Source organism: Hippichthys cyanospilos, chromosome 3 (assembly GCF_059441005.1).
Source record: "Hippichthys cyanospilos isolate Australia breed blue-spotted pipefish chromosome 3, RoL_Hcya_1.0, whole genome shotgun sequence".
NCBI classification, from domain to species: domain Eukaryota; kingdom Metazoa; phylum Chordata; class Actinopteri; order Syngnathiformes; family Syngnathidae; genus Hippichthys; species Hippichthys cyanospilos.
Window position 1 is genome coordinate 11,192,931 of NC_142371.1, and position 19,037 is coordinate 11,211,967.

The 19,037-nt window shown below is 36.0% G+C and overlaps 1 protein-coding gene across 3 annotated transcripts; it reads right to left on the minus strand.

The window, feature by feature from the left end:
* Nucleotides 1-122: 122 nt before the first annotated feature.
* Nucleotides 123-18,954, minus strand: ttk (ttk protein kinase). 3 transcript variants are annotated; one of them, XM_088410644.1, is made up of 25 exons: nucleotides 18,737-18,954; nucleotides 17,743-17,830; nucleotides 17,444-17,666; nucleotides 17,159-17,265; nucleotides 16,949-17,092; nucleotides 16,309-16,426; nucleotides 16,174-16,213; nucleotides 15,974-16,089; nucleotides 15,608-15,695; nucleotides 15,398-15,503; nucleotides 15,041-15,263; nucleotides 12,934-13,040; nucleotides 12,307-12,450; nucleotides 11,403-11,521; nucleotides 6,921-7,054; nucleotides 6,639-6,768; nucleotides 5,070-5,165; nucleotides 4,736-4,893; nucleotides 4,382-4,533; nucleotides 4,156-4,280; nucleotides 3,889-3,963; nucleotides 3,626-3,802; nucleotides 3,104-3,200; nucleotides 451-536; nucleotides 123-369 (listed from the first exon to the last, which is right to left on the minus strand). In XM_088410644.1, the coding sequence occupies exons 2-25, from the start codon at nucleotides 17,828-17,830 to the stop codon at nucleotides 304-306; spliced, it is 2,919 nt and encodes a 972-aa protein (XP_088266770.1). In that variant the 5' UTR covers nucleotides 18,737-18,954; the 3' UTR covers nucleotides 123-303. The 3 variants fall into 3 exon arrangements, with proteins under 3 accessions (XP_088266770.1, XP_088266769.1, XP_088266768.1); XM_088410643.1 differs by lacking the exon at nucleotides 18,737-18,954 and adding an exon at nucleotides 18,502-18,713 and having other exon boundaries at nucleotides 16,309-16,423; XM_088410642.1 differs by lacking the exon at nucleotides 18,737-18,954 and adding an exon at nucleotides 18,502-18,713.
* Between the last annotated feature and the right edge of the window lie 83 nt (nucleotides 18,955-19,037).

The window sequence follows — 19,037 nt, forward strand, 5'->3', positions numbered from 1 at the left end:
GAACGGTACTTGAGCTGCGACTGATGATGTTTCACAAGATAACAAGGACAGATCAGGCAAGCATGCAATTGTTAGTGGCTAGAAAGTTTGTACAGAACGAAAAGGAAAACAACAAAGCTAACTCCAAGGGATGATACAGTAGGTTTATTTACACATAAAATGGCTAAGCAACATGAAAAATGGTGTGAAGAATACATTTTTCTACAACAATAATGAGTATTTCAGTTTTGCTCAACATGCACAATATACATTTTAAATGAATCACGGCATAAAAAAAAAAAAGGGGGTTTTGTTTTTGTATTTTTAAGTTGATTTGGCACACTCTGCCACATCCAGCTTCCTGCCACTGTTGCACATTTTGGCCAGATTCTGTTGAGAGAAAAACACTATAAGGATGGATGATAAAATGAATGCACAAAATAAATTGGCAGTGCATCAAGTAAACCTTACATTAGCAGCTCGAATGATCGAGTTGGGTGATTGGAGGGCTGCGAGGTCCGTTAGTATTTTCTTGAGATCACTGTTGCATTGCCGTTCTGAAACAGTTGAAAATGCATTATAGTTCTCTATGAAATCAGTCTTTGAATCTAATTCTGACTTTCACTACTCTCCAAATTATTAGTTCTACTTTTATCAGTCATTCCAACCTTGTACAGCCAAGATGAAAGACCTCTCATTTTACTCTTCCACTACAGATACGTGTGTTAGTGTGCGTGGTATTATATTACAATGTTCAATAGTTTTATTGTCATTCGTATAGTATTATTACACTACACAATGAAATTCTTTTTCCGTTCACCTCCTTGAGTAGCAGACTACATTTCATGTTCGAGCAATAAATAAATAGCAACAATAATAGCAATAAAACAACAACAGAAATAATGGTGCTAATAATATAGTGCAACTATTATGTCGTGCGAAATTAGTGCAAAATATTATTTATGGATGTAGCAAGAAGCAGATTTGTGGAAGAGAAATTTGTTAAATTCAAGTATTTAACAGAGCCTGCTATTTATACAATATTTTGTATCTGATGGTTTATTGTTCTACAATTTCAATGCAAATGTTCATTATCCTTGAGATTTATTATGTAGATGCACTTAAAAAATATTTACTCTAAAATGGTCATTATATGTGGTATTAATAATTAAAAACACAAACAATACTATCATTTATGGTGGGGAAATTATATATATATATATATATATATATATATATATATATATATATATATATATATATACACACACACACACACACACACACACACACACACACACACACACACACACACACACACAGTGGGCCCCTGGTTTACGAACCCCCCCCTCTTACGAACTTTTCGACTTACAAGCGTGGACCGCGGCGTTTTTTGTCCCCCACTTACGCACAGACCTTTCGTCTTACGAACAATTTGACATGCCGCCGGTCAATGTGTTCGCACAATTAATTTCGCTTTGCTGCATCAACGAAATTAATTTTTCACGCTTGTCATGGTCACGCTGAACGCTATTGCTCTTACAATGTCACAGTCACTTTGTCAGTCACGGTGTCACGGAGTCAGTCACAGAGATGCCGATATGCTTGGCTGAACGCCTTTGTCTAGCTTGATGGCACAGCTGGTTCGGATTGGAAGGAAGGAGAGAAAATGAGTGAAAAACGGAAGGAATGTTGTGAAGACTTTGCAAACTTTATCTGTTAGACATGGCTTCTAAAATTGCAAGTGGCGGTAAAGGAAGAAGTAAGAGGATGATGACAATAGAAACCAAGCAGGAGATAATAAAAAAATACGAAGGAGGCGTGCGCATAGTTAACCTTGCTCGTGGGTATGGCCGTAACCGCTCGGCAATCTTCTAAGGGCAAGACTTTCCTTGCGGGGGGACGGACCTCGGTCGACAACAAAATGGAGAGGCTTCTTCTATTATGGATTTAACCGTACAGTAGATTATGTTACTAATTTTTAATATATGTATAAAGTCGTGATGTTTCTACCTAAGGTTTTTGCAAGCGTTGCACGCATTCACTAATTAACATATTTGGACGTTTGGATTTGCCCGTCATACGAGCAATTCGAGTTACGAGCGTAGTCACTGAACGGATTAAGTTCGTAACACGGGGGCCCACTGTGTGTGTATATATATATATATATATATATATATATATATATATATATATATATATATATATATATATATATATAATTTAAGGACGGTTTTGGCCGTTTTCCCTTTTTAGACTTTCAGCTGAAAGCAGCCGCTATGCCTAAGCAAAGGACTAATTGTGGTCTTTTGGCAGATACACACAACCATAAATTTGGTGGAAACGGTGAAGTTGGGCAAATGGTGCCCAACTTCGGGTATTTATGGCAAAATAAACTCGATCTGCACCGCGAGGAAAAGGAAAAACAACTGGTTCAAGCGCATTCAACATTACAATGGCACACTGTTCACTGACTGCTCACAATGTGGGAAATCTGAAACACACTTAACCCGCAGCAAATACTGTATATAACTTGCGGTTACAAACATAGGGAAATATGACGAATTTACAAAGATGAAATTCAATGTTTTGCTCTAGGTTTTACATGGATGCCAAACTGCTGGTGCGTCCTGTACACGGTAACATAGAAAATACCAGAATTTGACCCTAAAACTAAGGGTTGCGTTATATACACAGGTGCCTCCTATAGTTGGGGAATTGCGGTAGGTTAGAAGACTGAATTAAAACTTTGAAGATCTTAGAAATGTCAAGTTGAAGACACACGTTGAACCTATGGCCATATTTCCAGTCGTTTCATCTTTTTTCTTTTTTTACCCGGGCTGATTTCATGAATTTTTTTTTTTTTTTGATGAACCCCAATTCAATAGCAATGTCTAATGGACATTCATTTGATTTTCATTGTGTTTTTATGCATTATTTTGGTCAGATTGAAGTTATTTTTTCCCCCTCATTAACAGAGGTACTGACAATTTTGACAATGTATGAACAAACATGCGTAAGTCCTATGCATAAGTCCTAAAATGCACATATTTAATAAATATAAATTCTGCATGCTTCATCATGAGGAGCACATTATATGTATGGGTGTGTTAAATGTGTCTACCTGATTTCGGAGACCCTTGTGACTTAAGTTGCAGGTATGGATGTTCCAGTAGTTCCACAATGGATATTCTCTCCCTGGGATTTCGGACCAAGCATCTCTGTCCAAAAAGAGGTCATATTAACAGCAAAATTTTACTTACTTCATGACATAGCACAACAGAGACAGATGTATGCATCTCTGCAAGTACTTCTTATTCAGTGTCCACAAAACAAAACTACCTTGAGAGAACCTACTGTATGTCATTTTTCAAGAATCACGTTCATTGGATCAACTTGTACATAATACTGTATATATGTATATTATAGCCATATATTACTTTGTCAAATGTAGCTTTGACATCCTTGTAATGGAGATTTGGACTGATTTCTCACAACCTGGGAAGATTTATATTCATTTTGGTTAATTTGTTTTAAATAATACAATTGTTGTCTATTGTCTTTTGAGAATGGCCACTAATCCTAAAAAATAAAATACAGGGGAATGCTGTAACTGTTGTTTAATTGACAGATTGCAAACTATTACCTTCAACACATCCAGCAAATCCTTCTCTGGGATGTCAGGAAATTCAATTTTATGAGAGGGGTCAATGATGGCATGCAGCTTGGTGATTTGATTCGTTATGCTTTGGAATGGGGTCTTTCTGTATGTCATACAGTACAGGATACATCCGAGGGACCACACATCACCTTTTGGACTGATCTTAGAAACAAAAACAGAAATTTGCAGGCACACTTCTGCAATCTGAAAGGCCTTCATATAATTGTTGAATAAACAAAAGGGAGTACTTTTGACCGTGCTTTTCCATGCTGGGATGAAGTGTCTTTGATTGCCTCAGGGGGCATGTAGTTCAGAGTTCCAGCCTGTGATTGAGGGGGAGGAAAAAAAAAAAAACTAATGTAAAGCATTTTGAATGTAAGAATGGTTATTTCTACTCTAAAAATAAAGTTGAGACACACAATAACCACACTACATTTATCCTGACCATATTTGATTCCATTTGTTCAGTATGTCAAACATTCATTTTCTTAACTACTGAAACAGACAGCTCTTACCTGAGTATCCTTCATAATGCTTGTTACATCAGGTTGGATACGGTTTGCAATGCCAAAGTCAATTAGTTTCAGTGACGCATTGACAATGACAAAATTTGCTGGCTTCAAATCACTGTGGACGATACCTGCATATAACAGATAGAGCAAACTTATGATTACTTTTGAAAAAAAAAAAAAAAAAACAACAAAACACAATATATTAACTAGTTGGAAGAAAAAAAAGTACCATGTTTGTGAATAGTGTGGACGGCTTCTAGCATGTTCTTCCAGTAGAACTTCCTTTCAAGTGGATTGACAGTTGTTCGGTTTCGCAACCAAGTATTCAGATCCAAGTTACCACACTCCATAAGCATATATATGTAGCTCTCAGTTATTTCACTGCAAAAGCATTAACATAAGAGCATTTCAATAACCCCCCAAAATCTGAAATAGTGCATTTTCATATATTTTCCATTAAATATGACGTACTGATAGTATTCAGAGTAATATTAAAATCACAAGATAATAATTTGATTGACTGAATTGGAATGCATAATTATTTCTTTGCAAAGGGCTTTTTCCAAATAATCTCTGCACTTACTAGTCATAGAGCTTTATAATTTGATCACTATATTGTTGCAAGTGGTTTAGATGTTCAATTTCATTTTTGTAACTTTCCACTGTCTGAGTATCTGCTTCCTCAAGGTTTACGTATTTCACAGCAAACAACTGTTTCTTTTTATCCAGGACCTGGTACACCTAAAAAAAAAACAAAACAACAAACAAAAACAAACAAACAAAACACAATCAGGTTAAGAAACAACAATGACACACAATACCCATTGGTGTTATCACTTGTATTGTGAGACGTTTTTGAAATGAATGAGGTGCACAACACATTTTCAGCAAATTGTGTTTTTTCTTTCATCATTTACCTTGCTTGAGCCACCTTGTCCAATCATTTTAAGAATGAAGAACTGCTTGCCTTTAATAGTAATGGATTCATTTGACAGGGATGTGAAGGAATCCAGCTGTTTTAAAAAAGAAGTCTCATTACAGTTTTAAATGATTGAAATTACAATGCAACAGTTGTGATTTCTTGGATAAGTAGGGTATCAGTTCCTACATTTCTACATATGCCCCAATATAGCCGCACTAACAATAAACAATCCTTTTTTTGTTGTATTTTTTGCCTATTTTATTTTCTTTCTCCTATTATTTAACATTACATTATCCTTTCATTAAATAACTACTATTACTTAGTTTGTTGAGAATTTGTTCTCAGGACTGGTTATCTGCACCAAGAGTACGCAAGTCATCACGTTGAACTTCACATTTATTTTGGCTCATGTTTGGTGTATCATGTAGTATCTGTTGAATAATAAATCAACAACAATCTTAAAGTCAGTAAACTAACATATAAACACTGAATCTATGAATTTAGTGTATTTTTAGCCGACATTAGCGGGTTAGCAACAACTAACAACAACTAACTATAAAGTGGAATCCCTACACAAACGAACACATAAACGGAATAAACACTCATCGCTTACTATAGGCAGTAGCGTGCGTTATCAACATATATGATAATAAACTATAAATATGAGCTTACGTTGTCATTCACTACGTCACCGTAACGAGCCAAATGACGCTCAAAGAACGTAAAACAGGAAACGGAAATGTAACGCGACCCGACAAATTAAAAGCATAAATTTCAAAAAAGATAAAAAACGTCACGAACTCTAACGCTTGAAGAATTTTTAACATAGTTACTAACTAATATGACTTCGTTATTTGATTAATACAGTACTGTATAATGTACTTTTTTGCTTTTTTCAATTTTTGTACATTTTTGCACATTTTTTAAAAGATTTTTTATTTTGAAATATTTTTTATTTTTCCTGGAAAAAAATGCTAAGTACTTAGACCGTGATATCTGAGACCGCGAAGTAGGAGTGATCACTGTACAGTACACTGCATTATACAGTAGAATCCCTACACAAACGAACACATAAATGGAATAAACACTCATCGCTTACTATAGGCAGTAGCGTGCGTTATCAACATAAATGATAATAAACTATAAATATGAGCTTACGTTGCTATTCACTACGTCACTGTAACGAGCCAAATGACGCTCAAAGAACGTAAAACAGGAAACGGAAATGCAACGCGACCCGACAAATTAAAAGCATAAATTTCAAAATAAGATAAAAAACGTCACGAACTCTAACGCTTGAAGAATTTTTAACATAGTTATTAACTAATATGACTTCGTTATTTGATTAATACAGTACTGTATAATGTACTTTTTTGCTTTTTTCAATTTTTAATTTTTGCACATTTTTTAAAAGATTTTTTATTTTGAAATATTTTTTATTTTTCCTGGAAAAAAATGCTAAGTACTAAGACCGTGATATCTGAGACCGCGAAGTAGGAGGGATCACTGTACAGTACACTGCATTATACAGTAGACAGGTGTGCCACAAGTTAAGAGGATGTACCTGTGGAATGCGAAACCCAACTGAATGATTCAAAGGTGTGCATGGCTGCTGAACAGGTCCACGTCTGTGTGTTGCTTTGGTAGTTGAACACGACACTGCAGGACCTCTCTTTACAACAGGGGTAATAAAGCTGAAAGGGAGAAGAATACAAGTTATTACAGTTGCATTACCTAACCTAAATTACACAACAATGCTACACAATTGTGTTCTAAAGTTTCTTTGCAATAAAAGGTAGGCACAAAAATAAATTTGTTTAAGCCAACTAGCCTGCATGGACATTACCTGTTAGCACATGGGTTCTTGTGGTGATTTGGAGTCTGTGGATCTACTTTCATTGGAAGTGGGAGAGATGGAGTTGGAATGGATTTCAACACACAAGGAACTGGTTTGGAATCTGGAGGTGTCATACGCTTTACCTGAAAATAACCGTGCAAACAGGTTCACTTAGACAGGAACTTGAGAAACAAAATGCACTATTGATACAGGGTTTTTCCTGGCTATATAATTGGCAGCAGCTGTTTTAAAATACCGCATATATGAATTAAAGGGGCCGTAACATGAAAAGTTAACTTTTTGGAGCTTTTAATCACGTTCCAATGTTGATTTCTCACCCGATACACACCCAAAGTTTTATTTTTCTTCATTGACATATTTCTAAGCATTCCTAGCTTATTCTGCCAGCACAGGCTGATAAAAACGGTAAAAACGGCTTCAGTCCACTTATGATGACAAGAGCAAGACAGGAGCAATTTGTACCTCCCTAAATCCTCCCCGTGTGTTTTGGGGGCACACAGCCAGACAATCAACATCAATAGTATTCATCTGCAGATGGAACTAATGTTATGAATACTGGGTTTCCGCAGTGGCTGATTTGAACATGTCTTAGTGAGAGCGGTGTATTGATGGTGTTTTGCATTTTAATGCCAGTAAAACACCTGTTTCTGATCCTATTGGCGAGGCAGTTACACGGTAGGGCTGCACGATTATGTCGAAAATAATAACCACAATTATTTTGGTCAATATTGAAATCACAATTATTCATTACAATTATTCATCATCTTTGGTCAAACATGTCTTATTGCACTTTTTTTTTTTAACAAGCAGTATATATAAAAAGGTTTCAAGGTGTGATACTTAAAAATAATATTAATAATAATCTAAAATAAATAAAATAATTCATATTTAAAAAATTTCACCCAAGAGATTGCAAAAACTTTGTGAGAGCGGTGTATTGTTGGCGTCTGTTTTTGGCCCAGTTATTCACGCTGTTGGAATAGTCTCCAACTACGTCATGAAGGCAGCTACATTGGTAGGGCTGCACCATTATGTCCAAAATAGTAATCACGATTATTTTTTATCAATATTGAAATCACGATTATTCATTGCGATTATTCATCTTTGGTCAAACATGTCTTATTGCACTATTTTTTTAAACAAGCAGTATATAAACAAGGTTTCAAGGCTTGATACTTAAAAATAATAATTCTAAACTAAAATAAATTACATAAATAATAATTAAAACAATTTCACCCAAGATTGCAAAACTTAGCACACAAGGCAACACAGCTATCATACTTGCTGAGTGCAAACCAATGAAAAAAATGAAGCCAACTTAGAACCAAGCACATACTACAACAACAGGTTTGTAACAACACCTATGACAGCCTTAAAGATTTTTTGCAAGAAAAACACAGTACAAAAGTACCAGAATCCCTCGAAGCGATTATGGACAGCAGTCAAAATGCCATTTTCAGTCATTTCAAACTGACTTTATTCCAATATTTTGCCAATCAGATTTTTTAAAGTGGGTCTTAATTGACAGCTAGCAAGGTATATATGAGGAATCTGGCGAGGAACACTATTTCAATGGCGCTAATGGGAGGCTGCTAAAAGTTCCAGAATCACTCCACTTCCAGAAGTGAGTATGGACTTACTTAGCAGTCAAAATGCCATTTTCTGTCATTTCTAATCGAATTTATTACGATCATGTTTTTTTCAAAGTGGGTCTCAATTGACAGCTAGTACAGTATATTAGGGGGTGAGAAAAGCAGAAGCTTTCTCCTGTCACCCAGCCCCCGTGTCTCAACCAGGTTTAAAGCAGAAGCTTTTCTCATGCAATATGTGGGAACCATTGCCATCTAAAGGCTTTTATGGTGGAATTGAAATCGTGCCCACAAATCCAACTCCAGAGTCATCATCGCATTCGACTCTCTCAGTTGTGGCTGCTGCTATGGCATGGTTTATGCTTCATGTGTGAATGCCTTGTGCGGAAAGAAGACGCGCGGAATTGAGTCAGCACACGTTTGCAGCACTCGATGCGGCTTTCCCACATAGTCAGTTACATAATATTCTCCCATACTATAGGTGCCAGTAAATAAGAGTCTAGAAGTAGAGAATCCTAGGAGATTCAAATGATCAAAATTCTTCCAAGCTTTTTTTAACTGTCATGTTTGGTTGGGGTTCATTGTTTTTCAGGTTGTATGAGTTAAGTTTTTGTTTCTTACCCCCCGTTTCTGTCTTCCCTCTCAGCGTCAGTTAGTTTGATCTCGTCCACCTGCTTTGTTTCTCCTGTCACCTGCGTGTTCCAGCCCCCGTGTCTCAACCAGGTTTATTTTTCGCTCCTTGTTTATTTGCTACTTTGTCCAGTTTAGTCATTTTTTGTTCCTGCCTTATCTTATTATTAAACCATTTATTTTTGATCAAAGCCACACCACTCTCCTGCATTTCCGGCTCCTCCTTCCCGCACCTCCGCACGCCGCCATGCCACACCGTGACCTTAACAGACTCTCCATCTCTCTCCACCGTGCGTGCTCACCAGTTGTTTACAATATTTACGTAACTATAGTCCTTTTCAGCCAAATCATTAAAGTGTTTGTACTGGCGAACTTCCATAAGCGATGTTGTCCGTGCGGGAGAAAATCCGTAATATACACATTGCAGAAAAACTGGCCGGCATGGTGGTTGAAATGACATCATTTGACTCAAGAAGCCACACTGACTTCGCAGACATATCAAGCTTAAACTAAGCATGCTGCAGCTCTCATGTAGGATTTATTTGCTTGTTATTTCTTAAGCTTAATGAAGTCTTAACCTTGCATTTGCCCCCTGGTGGTAGGATGACTGAAAGTGCTTGATTTGACATGAACATAGCCGGCTTTTTAAATGTTAATATCGCAGAAGATCAGCTTAATTAATTGTTGCAGCCAATATTGTGATCGCGATTAAAATTAAAAAACAAACAAGCCATTTTACATCCATTATTTAATAAGAAAATAAATCACCAATGCAAACCATAATTTGTATGCACATATTATTACACTGAGGAAAGTATTTAAATATCATGTTCCGTCACCTTTGTAACAATTCAATTGACTAGCATTGCTAAAATTGTAATTCTTAATTGCAAGTATGTCTCACTTCTCAGGAAAAATAAGTATCCTGAACGAGTATCAACCACTATGCTTATTAGTTCTCAGAGAAGTATCATATAAGAAGAGTGTATTCTTCAAACCAAGTTAATATATTAATGAGAGTTGAGTGCAGGTGAAACAGAAAAGGTGATTCTAGTTAAAAAGTTGGAATTCATGTTGTTAATGATATGCAACCATTTGTCAGGTCCGAAAGTAGTAAACCTCATGAAAGTAAGCAAACCAATGAAGGCAAGGATACGGGAGAAGACATGGAGGTGAAACAAGTGTATTTAGTTAAGATTGAGAAGTATGAATGCAGACTAGAATAGAATAGAATAGATTAGAATAGAATAGAATATCAGGGTACCACTAAAAATTAATTGGGCATCATCTCTAACAGATGCAGCAAAGATGCTTTTTACTGTATGCCCAATATCACGTGCTACTGCACTTGCAAGACAGCTTTCTGCAAACAACAGCCCGGTAGCCGAAAAGGAAAATGTATTAAAGAAGCACGAGCACTTGAAATTAAAATTTACTGAAAATATTTGAATGCTGAAAAAAAAAAATGGCTTAATTATGTATTTAAACAGAACACTGCATGCCAGTATGCCATACTAAGGCTTCAGAAGTGGCCACAGAATCGAGAGTTCTGGAAGGAAGGCTTCTTCAAAAATAAAGTAGACTGTATATTGTAAATTCTCTTTCACTGATGTAACACATTTCTACCTTTGGTAATAATAAGCACTTTACACTGCCTACTTATTGACCTATTGATGATGCAGCACCAGAAGCAACTGGATGTTCAGTGTCTTGCTAAAGGACACTTCGACATCATAATGATTGACTATCAAACCCGAAACCTCTAAGTTGGGAGAGGACCACACTTCCACTTAGCCATGCCACGCCATAACTATACAAATGTCTCAAGCAAAATTGGCCATATATCACAAGCTAAGGACTAATTATTAGCTTAGTGAAGTGCTTGGGGTGGGCTTATTTTGAAAGGTTTGGAAAAAAAAAAAAGAATAATTACACAGTTGTAAAATATTTTCATAAACCAAAAATAGGAGTGGCATGTTATTTAAGAAAAAAAACATAAAAGAAACATTAAATATTAAACAGAAACGTGTAACGAGTTTGTTTGTGGCTGTGGAATGGCAGCAAAGGATTAGAAAGGTACAACCTCAACTTCAAATTAAGCCAGGAAAACCCCAGGTAAATGATTGCTTTGAAATAACAATATGAACAGATCATATACAATTCAGATAAGCCAAAGTATTAGAAGACAAACATGTAGTACTTGCTCAAAATTGCCAAAGCATTTAACAGAATGTATGTAAAGACGTCAAACCTCTGTAGAAACATCATTCTGAGTTGTTGTCTTCCACTCTCCAACTGACACATTTTCCTTGTTAAGTTTGGGATGTTCCACTGTTTGGTTGACAGATAACCTAAAAGGGAGCTGGGGTTCTTGGATTTACCCCATATGTTGACAGGTTAGTTTAAAAAAAATAAAAATAATTAAGATTAATTGAGCGGTGGGGTATTCTCAACAATGCAAGGCCAAAGAAAGGTAAGTCTGGACAGGTAAGGCTGATAATTAATATTTTAAGCTGATATTGGTTTGCGGTAAAACTGAAAATATTGACAAAACATTTGAGTAATTGCTCCAAATCACAAAACTTCACCTTCACTTTGTTTAAATTCTCTAAAGGACATGCTTGTGAACCTGTTTTTCATATTTGCTAGCATGTAGTTTTTTTTCCCTATCAATTTTAGAAACTAGACAGCTTTGTTGAAAAATTACCACACACAGGGAGCTTGCAGAGAAAGTAGTAAGATAAATACATTGATTAAAGTATATACAAAATAAGTATTAAAAAAACAAATATCTAAAATATTAATAAAAGTATACAATTAAGTAATTATTTAGTAACAATAGTAAAGAGACAATTACTATTGTAAGTAATAGTAACATTAATCCTCTTGAACGAGGTGTATAACATAATATATACAGTAATTGTATGCAACCATTACACAGTACATGCAGTATTAAGTTTATTAAACCTATTCATTTCCCTTATAGTTCACTAATTGGCCATAGTGAAAATCCCATACAGATGCTAAATTTTGGAATGAGGCAATTGTGTTGCATTGCGTGCTATGTTGTACGTGTGTTGTATCAAGTTAGCAATATGGGGCTTGCGGCACTAAGCATGTTATCACTGTCCAGACTTGCCGGGCTTTGGAAATACCTATGGAAAGCTGCTCTTTCTTGGTAGAAAAAAGTTGTTTCCCGCCAGCCTTTAGGTTCTGAAGAGCTAAATCCAGCAGCTCAGCTGGCTTGGCACTTAAAGACTGGGCTTTAAGCAGTATTGAAGTCGCCTTGTTCACATTTCCTTAAGAAAGAGGACAACGTAGAATTATAAGTTAGTTTTCCAATCAATCAGCTAACTGTTTAACCGGCCAGTGCTGTTGTCGCCCCAGCAATATTCAACTGCAGACACAGAGGGGATAGAAACACGCATCCGAGGTATAGCACTAGCCTGCCTCCAGCAATTAGTGCAGCTCCATGTCTTTCACTAAACCCCCTGTCCCACTGAACAGTGAAAGGTAGCTCTTTACATCTCATCAGGGTTTGTTCAAGGTCGCAAATATTGGCTAAAGTATTAGCAAAGGTTGCCAAAGGTTTCCGAATGTTTGCCAACACTCTTAATGAAGGTTAAAGTGAGACTTGATTAAAATCTTGCCAGTCGTTTCAATATTCCTTACTCCGGCTTTAACTATCAACACATAATAAATGTATTCTACCTATCACATGATACCTTAGCACTGTCTAGTAAAAAAAAAAACAAAAAAACAAAATGATTCTATTACTATACCTTGACAAGCCAAAAACTGAGCATGTGCTACATGGACAAATGCAAAGGATTTGCACTGGGCCCTTGCAACTATGAACTGGTCTTCAGCTTCTTCTGGGTCATCAATGCTTGAAGACAGACAGAAAGACAAACACAAAATTAAAAAAATTCATGTGAAACAGGTCATAAAGTATTATCTCATCGGATTCCACTGCCAAAACGTACATCACACTTAACCCTATAAATGTAAAAAAAAGTAACAATATTACTCCAATATTAGCAATATTACACCAAGCAACTTTTACGGTCGCTTTATCATTTATTTATGAAATAGGGGATATGAAAACTGAATATTTTATTGAAAAAAATACTGTTCGCCTAAAGGGTTGAAATCCTATGAATCAAACATAGCCGAGTACACAAAATTGCTGGGGTACTCACACTACATGCCTTTGAGAGCTCTTCGGGGATGTGGGAAAATATCCTTTTCTACTAAATTTGCCTGAAAATTACTTCATATTTGCCTTTGATCATCCATATGTCAGTATTGTACATACTACAGTATATAATGTAAAACAGGCAGACCAAATGCTATTCTATTAGATGTCACAAGGTACCATTCAATAGCCCTGTGTGTAGCTGTTGACATTCATGCAGTGCAGTAGAAGTCATGGTTTTCTGTAAATAGTTCAACAACTAAGCAGGTCAGATTTACACAAAGGCTATGTTCACACTGTAGCTCATGTTTGATCCCCGATCGATATTTTTGTAATGCAATTAATGTAAGTACTGCAATTACACACAAAAAAAATAGTAATATTATACTCGTTACAAATCAGAGTAACGCAATGCATCACAATGAATTTTTAGCCAGAAGGAGGTGCCCTAACCCTAACCCACATTCTCCCAAAACACAGCAAGACAAGAGGTGAGAAGTCCAGGACAAAATGTTTACTTGCTGTTGTTAGTATCTTCTACAGCAGAGATGAATGTGCCGACAGCAGAGGACAGGTTAAATACATTAAGTTCGTCGGAGATAAAGACAAGAAGAATTTATTGGTTAGGTGCACTTTGTGCATGACACCTAAAGAGTTGTCCACACATTTTGAGCTGTGCCATAGTAACATGGAGTTAGCCGAAAGAAAACACGTGGAGTATTGCGAGTGGGGATAAAACAAAGTTATCTCGCTCTAAAATGCCACTTCTACTTCAAGATGTTAGAAGATTCGTGGCAGAGTATGTGGTAAGTAGAAGATATGCTGGCGCTTTCCTCAGTAGATTCACCAGCATTGGGAAACCTATAGCGCAAGATCCCAGTCACAACTAGCAATAATGACAAAATAAGCTAACCCTAACTTCCACTGTACAATTGCTATTAATATTAGCCTATAAATAGATGTGGTCATTGTGTATCAAGACGAAGCATAAAAAAAAACTCATGTTAAACAGTACATTAAACACAGTAATGATGATTTAGCCTGGCTGCTAACGTTAGCCCCACCTAAACCATCTATTTTTGATATGTCTGCCCCTAACCTGATCAACTGAACTTGAATTTGAATATTAACATTTAAACTGTGGAACGCACTAACAGTTTTTTTTCTTAAGCATAAACAATACATAACTATGCTGTGAAGCTAAGTATTAAAGGGATTAAAATAAATGAGAGATTCTGTATTTTGTCTTTAAAAGTTTATAATACAATTTAGTTGAAATGATTTGTTCTGTTTTAGTCTTAAGTCAATCTTCCACTGGATGTGCAATGAGCGTAACGAGCTACATTAGAATGGCAAATCCATATTTCCAGTTATGTTGGTGAGAGTGATATAAAAGTAATTAAATACTAGTGTAATGCATTACATTTCAAATACAGTAATATTGTAATTCAACTAAATACTTGAAATGACAGTAATAAGTAATAAATATTGCATTACAGTTTTGAAGTAACTTGCCCAACAATGCACCTTACACTTCAAATGGTACTAATACATTTTGTGACATTTCTTTGGTTGTGTACGGTTAGATTTTTCCCGATGCGCAATGCGTGCAACCTGCACTGGCCCAATAAATGATTGGAAAATGCTGGTATCGGGTAAGAGAGAAAAGTATATAGTGAGTTCAAACTTACCCTTTCAGTTCTGCATATCTGATCAGTATTCTTGCATAGCTGACATTGCTGCTGTACTGTCTTCTCGGCAGATGGGAAAAGACTTTAGAATAACATTCCTTGAGTTTATTAAGAAGGTTGATGTTTGTGTGAGGGTTGCCTCTTTTTTCTAAGTTAATCAGGTAGGTCCAACATGACTCAGGGGAGTTTGAAATAAGGACTTCTTCAAAATTACAAGTCACATCTGCAAAGGAGGAAAAAAAACAAAAACAAAAACTCATATCAGACAAGCAAACAAAACCAAATTCACACCAAGTTCTTCATATCTTGGTCAATACATAAGTATGCTGGGAAATATTGGGGAACACTGATTATTACCGTCCAATATCAGGGTATTTGAGTCATGTGCATATAGACGAGCAATCGCACTCTCTACAAAATCCTGGTCCTTCTGAGGGTCACCTCCTGGAGTGGCAGATAGTTTCTGCAATCATGGACAAAACATTTATTCTCCAACCACTTTTACAACAACATACCCGAACCGAGAAAAAAAAAAAAGTCTTTATAAAAACTAAAATAAATGCTGACCAGATCATTGGAAAAGTCATCGTCATGAGCAGCTTTCTTTGATGAGAATAGCCCAAGCGTTGTGCTCACATTCGAACCAGACGTTTTTCTGAAAGAGAGACAGTTATACAACTCCTTGCATTTGTTATTGCAGATACATCATGCTATAACTGTGCAAAATGTTAAGAAAACAATAATGAAATGTGATTTTGATTCAGTTTCAACGCAAACCTAACATTATTAGCCCCTCCCCTCAATAAAAGAAACAAAACAAAAAAAACACTATTCATAGCTAGTAAATAACCTGCATTAATGCTAGAATTAAGTAGTTAGGCCAGTAACCCACAGGACCCAGACTTTTAACAACTTGTCTTGTGGAAAAATTACCTTGGTAAATTCTTTATGACTGATCTGTCACTGTTATTTGATGGGCTACTATTGATGTGATCACCAACCCCATCCTTTTCGGGGATGGAGACAGGAACTTTGGGCACTCTGCCTGGCTAGAGTGAAAAAAATAAAATAAATTACAACAACAACATATACTTATAATAAATAAGATTCACACAGAGAAATGCAATTCTCACCAAAGTCTTGCCTTGAAATGTAGATACACCAATAATTTCACTTCAGTGAGCAAAAGAAAAGAGGGGGGGTGACTTGACAAGCTATTGCTTAAGACAAGCAGTAGGTTTAAAGTTGGAAGAAGTTGTTCACCTTACCCAAAGTTGAAAATGCTTGACAGATGTAATTCATCAGTCCCTTCTGATATCCTGCTTACTTTTGGGGACTCAGAACCTTTTTTGACAACATCAGGCACTGTACTGTTCAAAAACACTGCTAAATATACAGTGACAATGAAGAACAGTAGTATCACATATTAGTAAATGTAAAATGTTCAAAAAACACTGTAGCATTATCACAGCAAATGACAAATAGCACTTTTTTTTAGACAAAACTAAGTCCAAGCCGCTCAGACTGAACAGAAAAATATGTATGCTATCAGTGTTTATACAGTGCAGTATGTGTTCAAAGAGAGGATAAAACAAACCCCCAAAACACTAAGATTTGATGATGAGATGAAGCTAAGCAAAATAATGCTATGGTTTTGCATTTAATGGACTAAAAGAGTGAATGTGACTGTGTGATTGTGATCATGCATGACAAACAAAGACTAATATTGATTATCGTAATGGTACATTATGCATGGTTGGATAACAATGCAGAATAAGAATATGGATTGACCAACTATTATTGTCAATTGTCAACAATGTATAATTTGATCAAATATTCTAGATTATTTTTAGAAAAATTAATCTGAATGGTCCTCAGAAAATGTTGAGGGAAAAAAAAGATTCTTACATGGCTGATTTTCCTTGTCATCTGGAGAGAAAACAAGATTTTTCTTTTCCTGCAATTTTTGTAAGGTGGCCTCAAGCAATTCCTTTGGTTTGGCACCCAATTCAATTGCATTATGGAGTATGTGCATACATCTCTTTGAGTTGCCTGAAAAAAAAAAGGTAAATGTCACATATAAAGTGTTCATTTAAACTCAAATGAAAACCTTTGTACCTTGAGAATGTGCAAACTTTGCATGTGCAATGTGAACAAATGCAAAGTTCTGGCTATGAGATCTCGCCACATTGAAGTTGGACTCTGCCTCGTTAACGTCTTGAATTCTATTGAATGGAAACACATCCCTGTCAGCTCAAAATAGCACATTCAAACCACACCACCCAAATAGATTTAGAGACAAAAGAATCATAATGAGCAAATCATGTTATCTATTTTAGAAATACAGTACCACAGTCTAAAGAGGTTAGGCACTTTCACATGAGTTATAACAATTTCACTCACGCTTTCAACTCCGCAAATCTGATTAACATCCTGGCGTAGCTCTCATTTTGACAGTACAGTCCAATTGGCATATTAGAAAACACTCTGGTATAAAAACTGATGAGTCGAGTAAGATGGTTAGGATCTGTGTGAGGGTCTCCCTTCTTCTCCAGGTTTATCAAATATGAGAGACAAGCTTCAGAAGACTTTGAGCCGATGATCTGGTTAATGTTGTCAGTGTCATCTGAAAGAACAGAAAATCAACAGACTAAATCAAGTCTGTTTCCAGTTAAGTTATATAAGACATGCTATCCAAATACCTTCATTGAGATGTTTTCTAATCTTGTTGAGCTTTTGACAAACCATCGCAAGTCTCTGCATTCTGTCTGTGCGTTCTTCTTCTTCCATCTAAAATGACATATAATGATAATATCTGTTCAGATTAAAGAACAAAAATGTGAACCACACATCAATACACAGTTTATTGTATATTTAGTTTTGCTTTCCTCTTATTTGTACAGTATATACAAGCTTGTCTTCGCTTAGTATACTTTAAATCATAGTACCTTTCAAATGAAAAAAAAAAAACATTACGTAGCAGGATCAGCATTTGGTTCTTGACTTACGCGTTACTTTTTCTTCAGAAGGTAAATTATTGTTATTAAGTTATAAAATGTGATAGCCTATCTACAAAAGGTTAAGTTTCTACATATTTTCGGCGGACAGACGCTAACGCGAGTTGCGACGTTGCAGAGCCGTATAACTTTCTTAATGTATCCTACAACTGAGCAGCTCAATTTTTAAAAACAACCATAGCTGCATACACAGTGCTGTACATAAAACAAAAAAAAATGTGACAGAAAAATAAACACTTGCGGCAATAAATTAATAACAAAGGAAACACAACACAAAAGACGAAAACAATGCTTCGTTCCATGATGAGTCGAAAACCAAAACCGTTTTTAATATGAACAGAGTGGGGGTTCTGCAACGTTTAGTGTTACTTTACTTTTATCGACAAATCCACATCGCATGATGATTTTGTTTCTTTTTTTTAATATAATAAAATCGCATCTCACCGTGTCCATGCTAGTGGCGTTAATCGTGTATTCAACAAATGTGTCCGCCCTCAACAGCCAGTTTTGAAATAGTCAACTTCCGTTTGAGTCGCATGTTGATTGGCTTCTATGACTTCTTCTTTTCTGATGCATGTTTCTTAGCGGTTGGCAAAATTGTCAACAGCGCCGCTAACTGGTATGATTTGCAGAATATTTATTTTAAGCACCTTGACTGGAAAAATTATGTTCTCAGTACCTTTAACGTGAAATCCACATTTGCATCTAGTTATCCATTATGGAACAGCTGGTAAACGTATTGGACTGACTTCTAGTTGGCCAATTTTAGATTGCCAGCCTTTGTAACTTATTTAAAAGATCGCCCGATGTTGTCGATATTAATAAAATAACATTACAACAATAATAACATAAATCATCATCGTGTAGGAACGAATTAATGACACGGGTGGCAATAAGGACCCAACAATGCAGCAATGTGTCAGTTAAAAAAGCACATTTTTAATAGTGTCACAAAAGAAGAAGATTCTGATCACATGACC

Coding starts and splice junctions, on each gene's coding strand:
- ttk (XM_088410642.1), bottom strand. Junction 11,522..12,306: donor GAAAGAGCAGCTTTCCATAG/GTATTTCCAAAG, acceptor GGTAAATCCAAG/AACCCCAGCTCCCTTTTAGG. Junction 4,894..5,069: donor GACAAGGTGGCTCAAGCAAG/GTAAATGATGAA, acceptor TTTTTTTTTTAG/GTGTACCAGGTCCTGGATAA.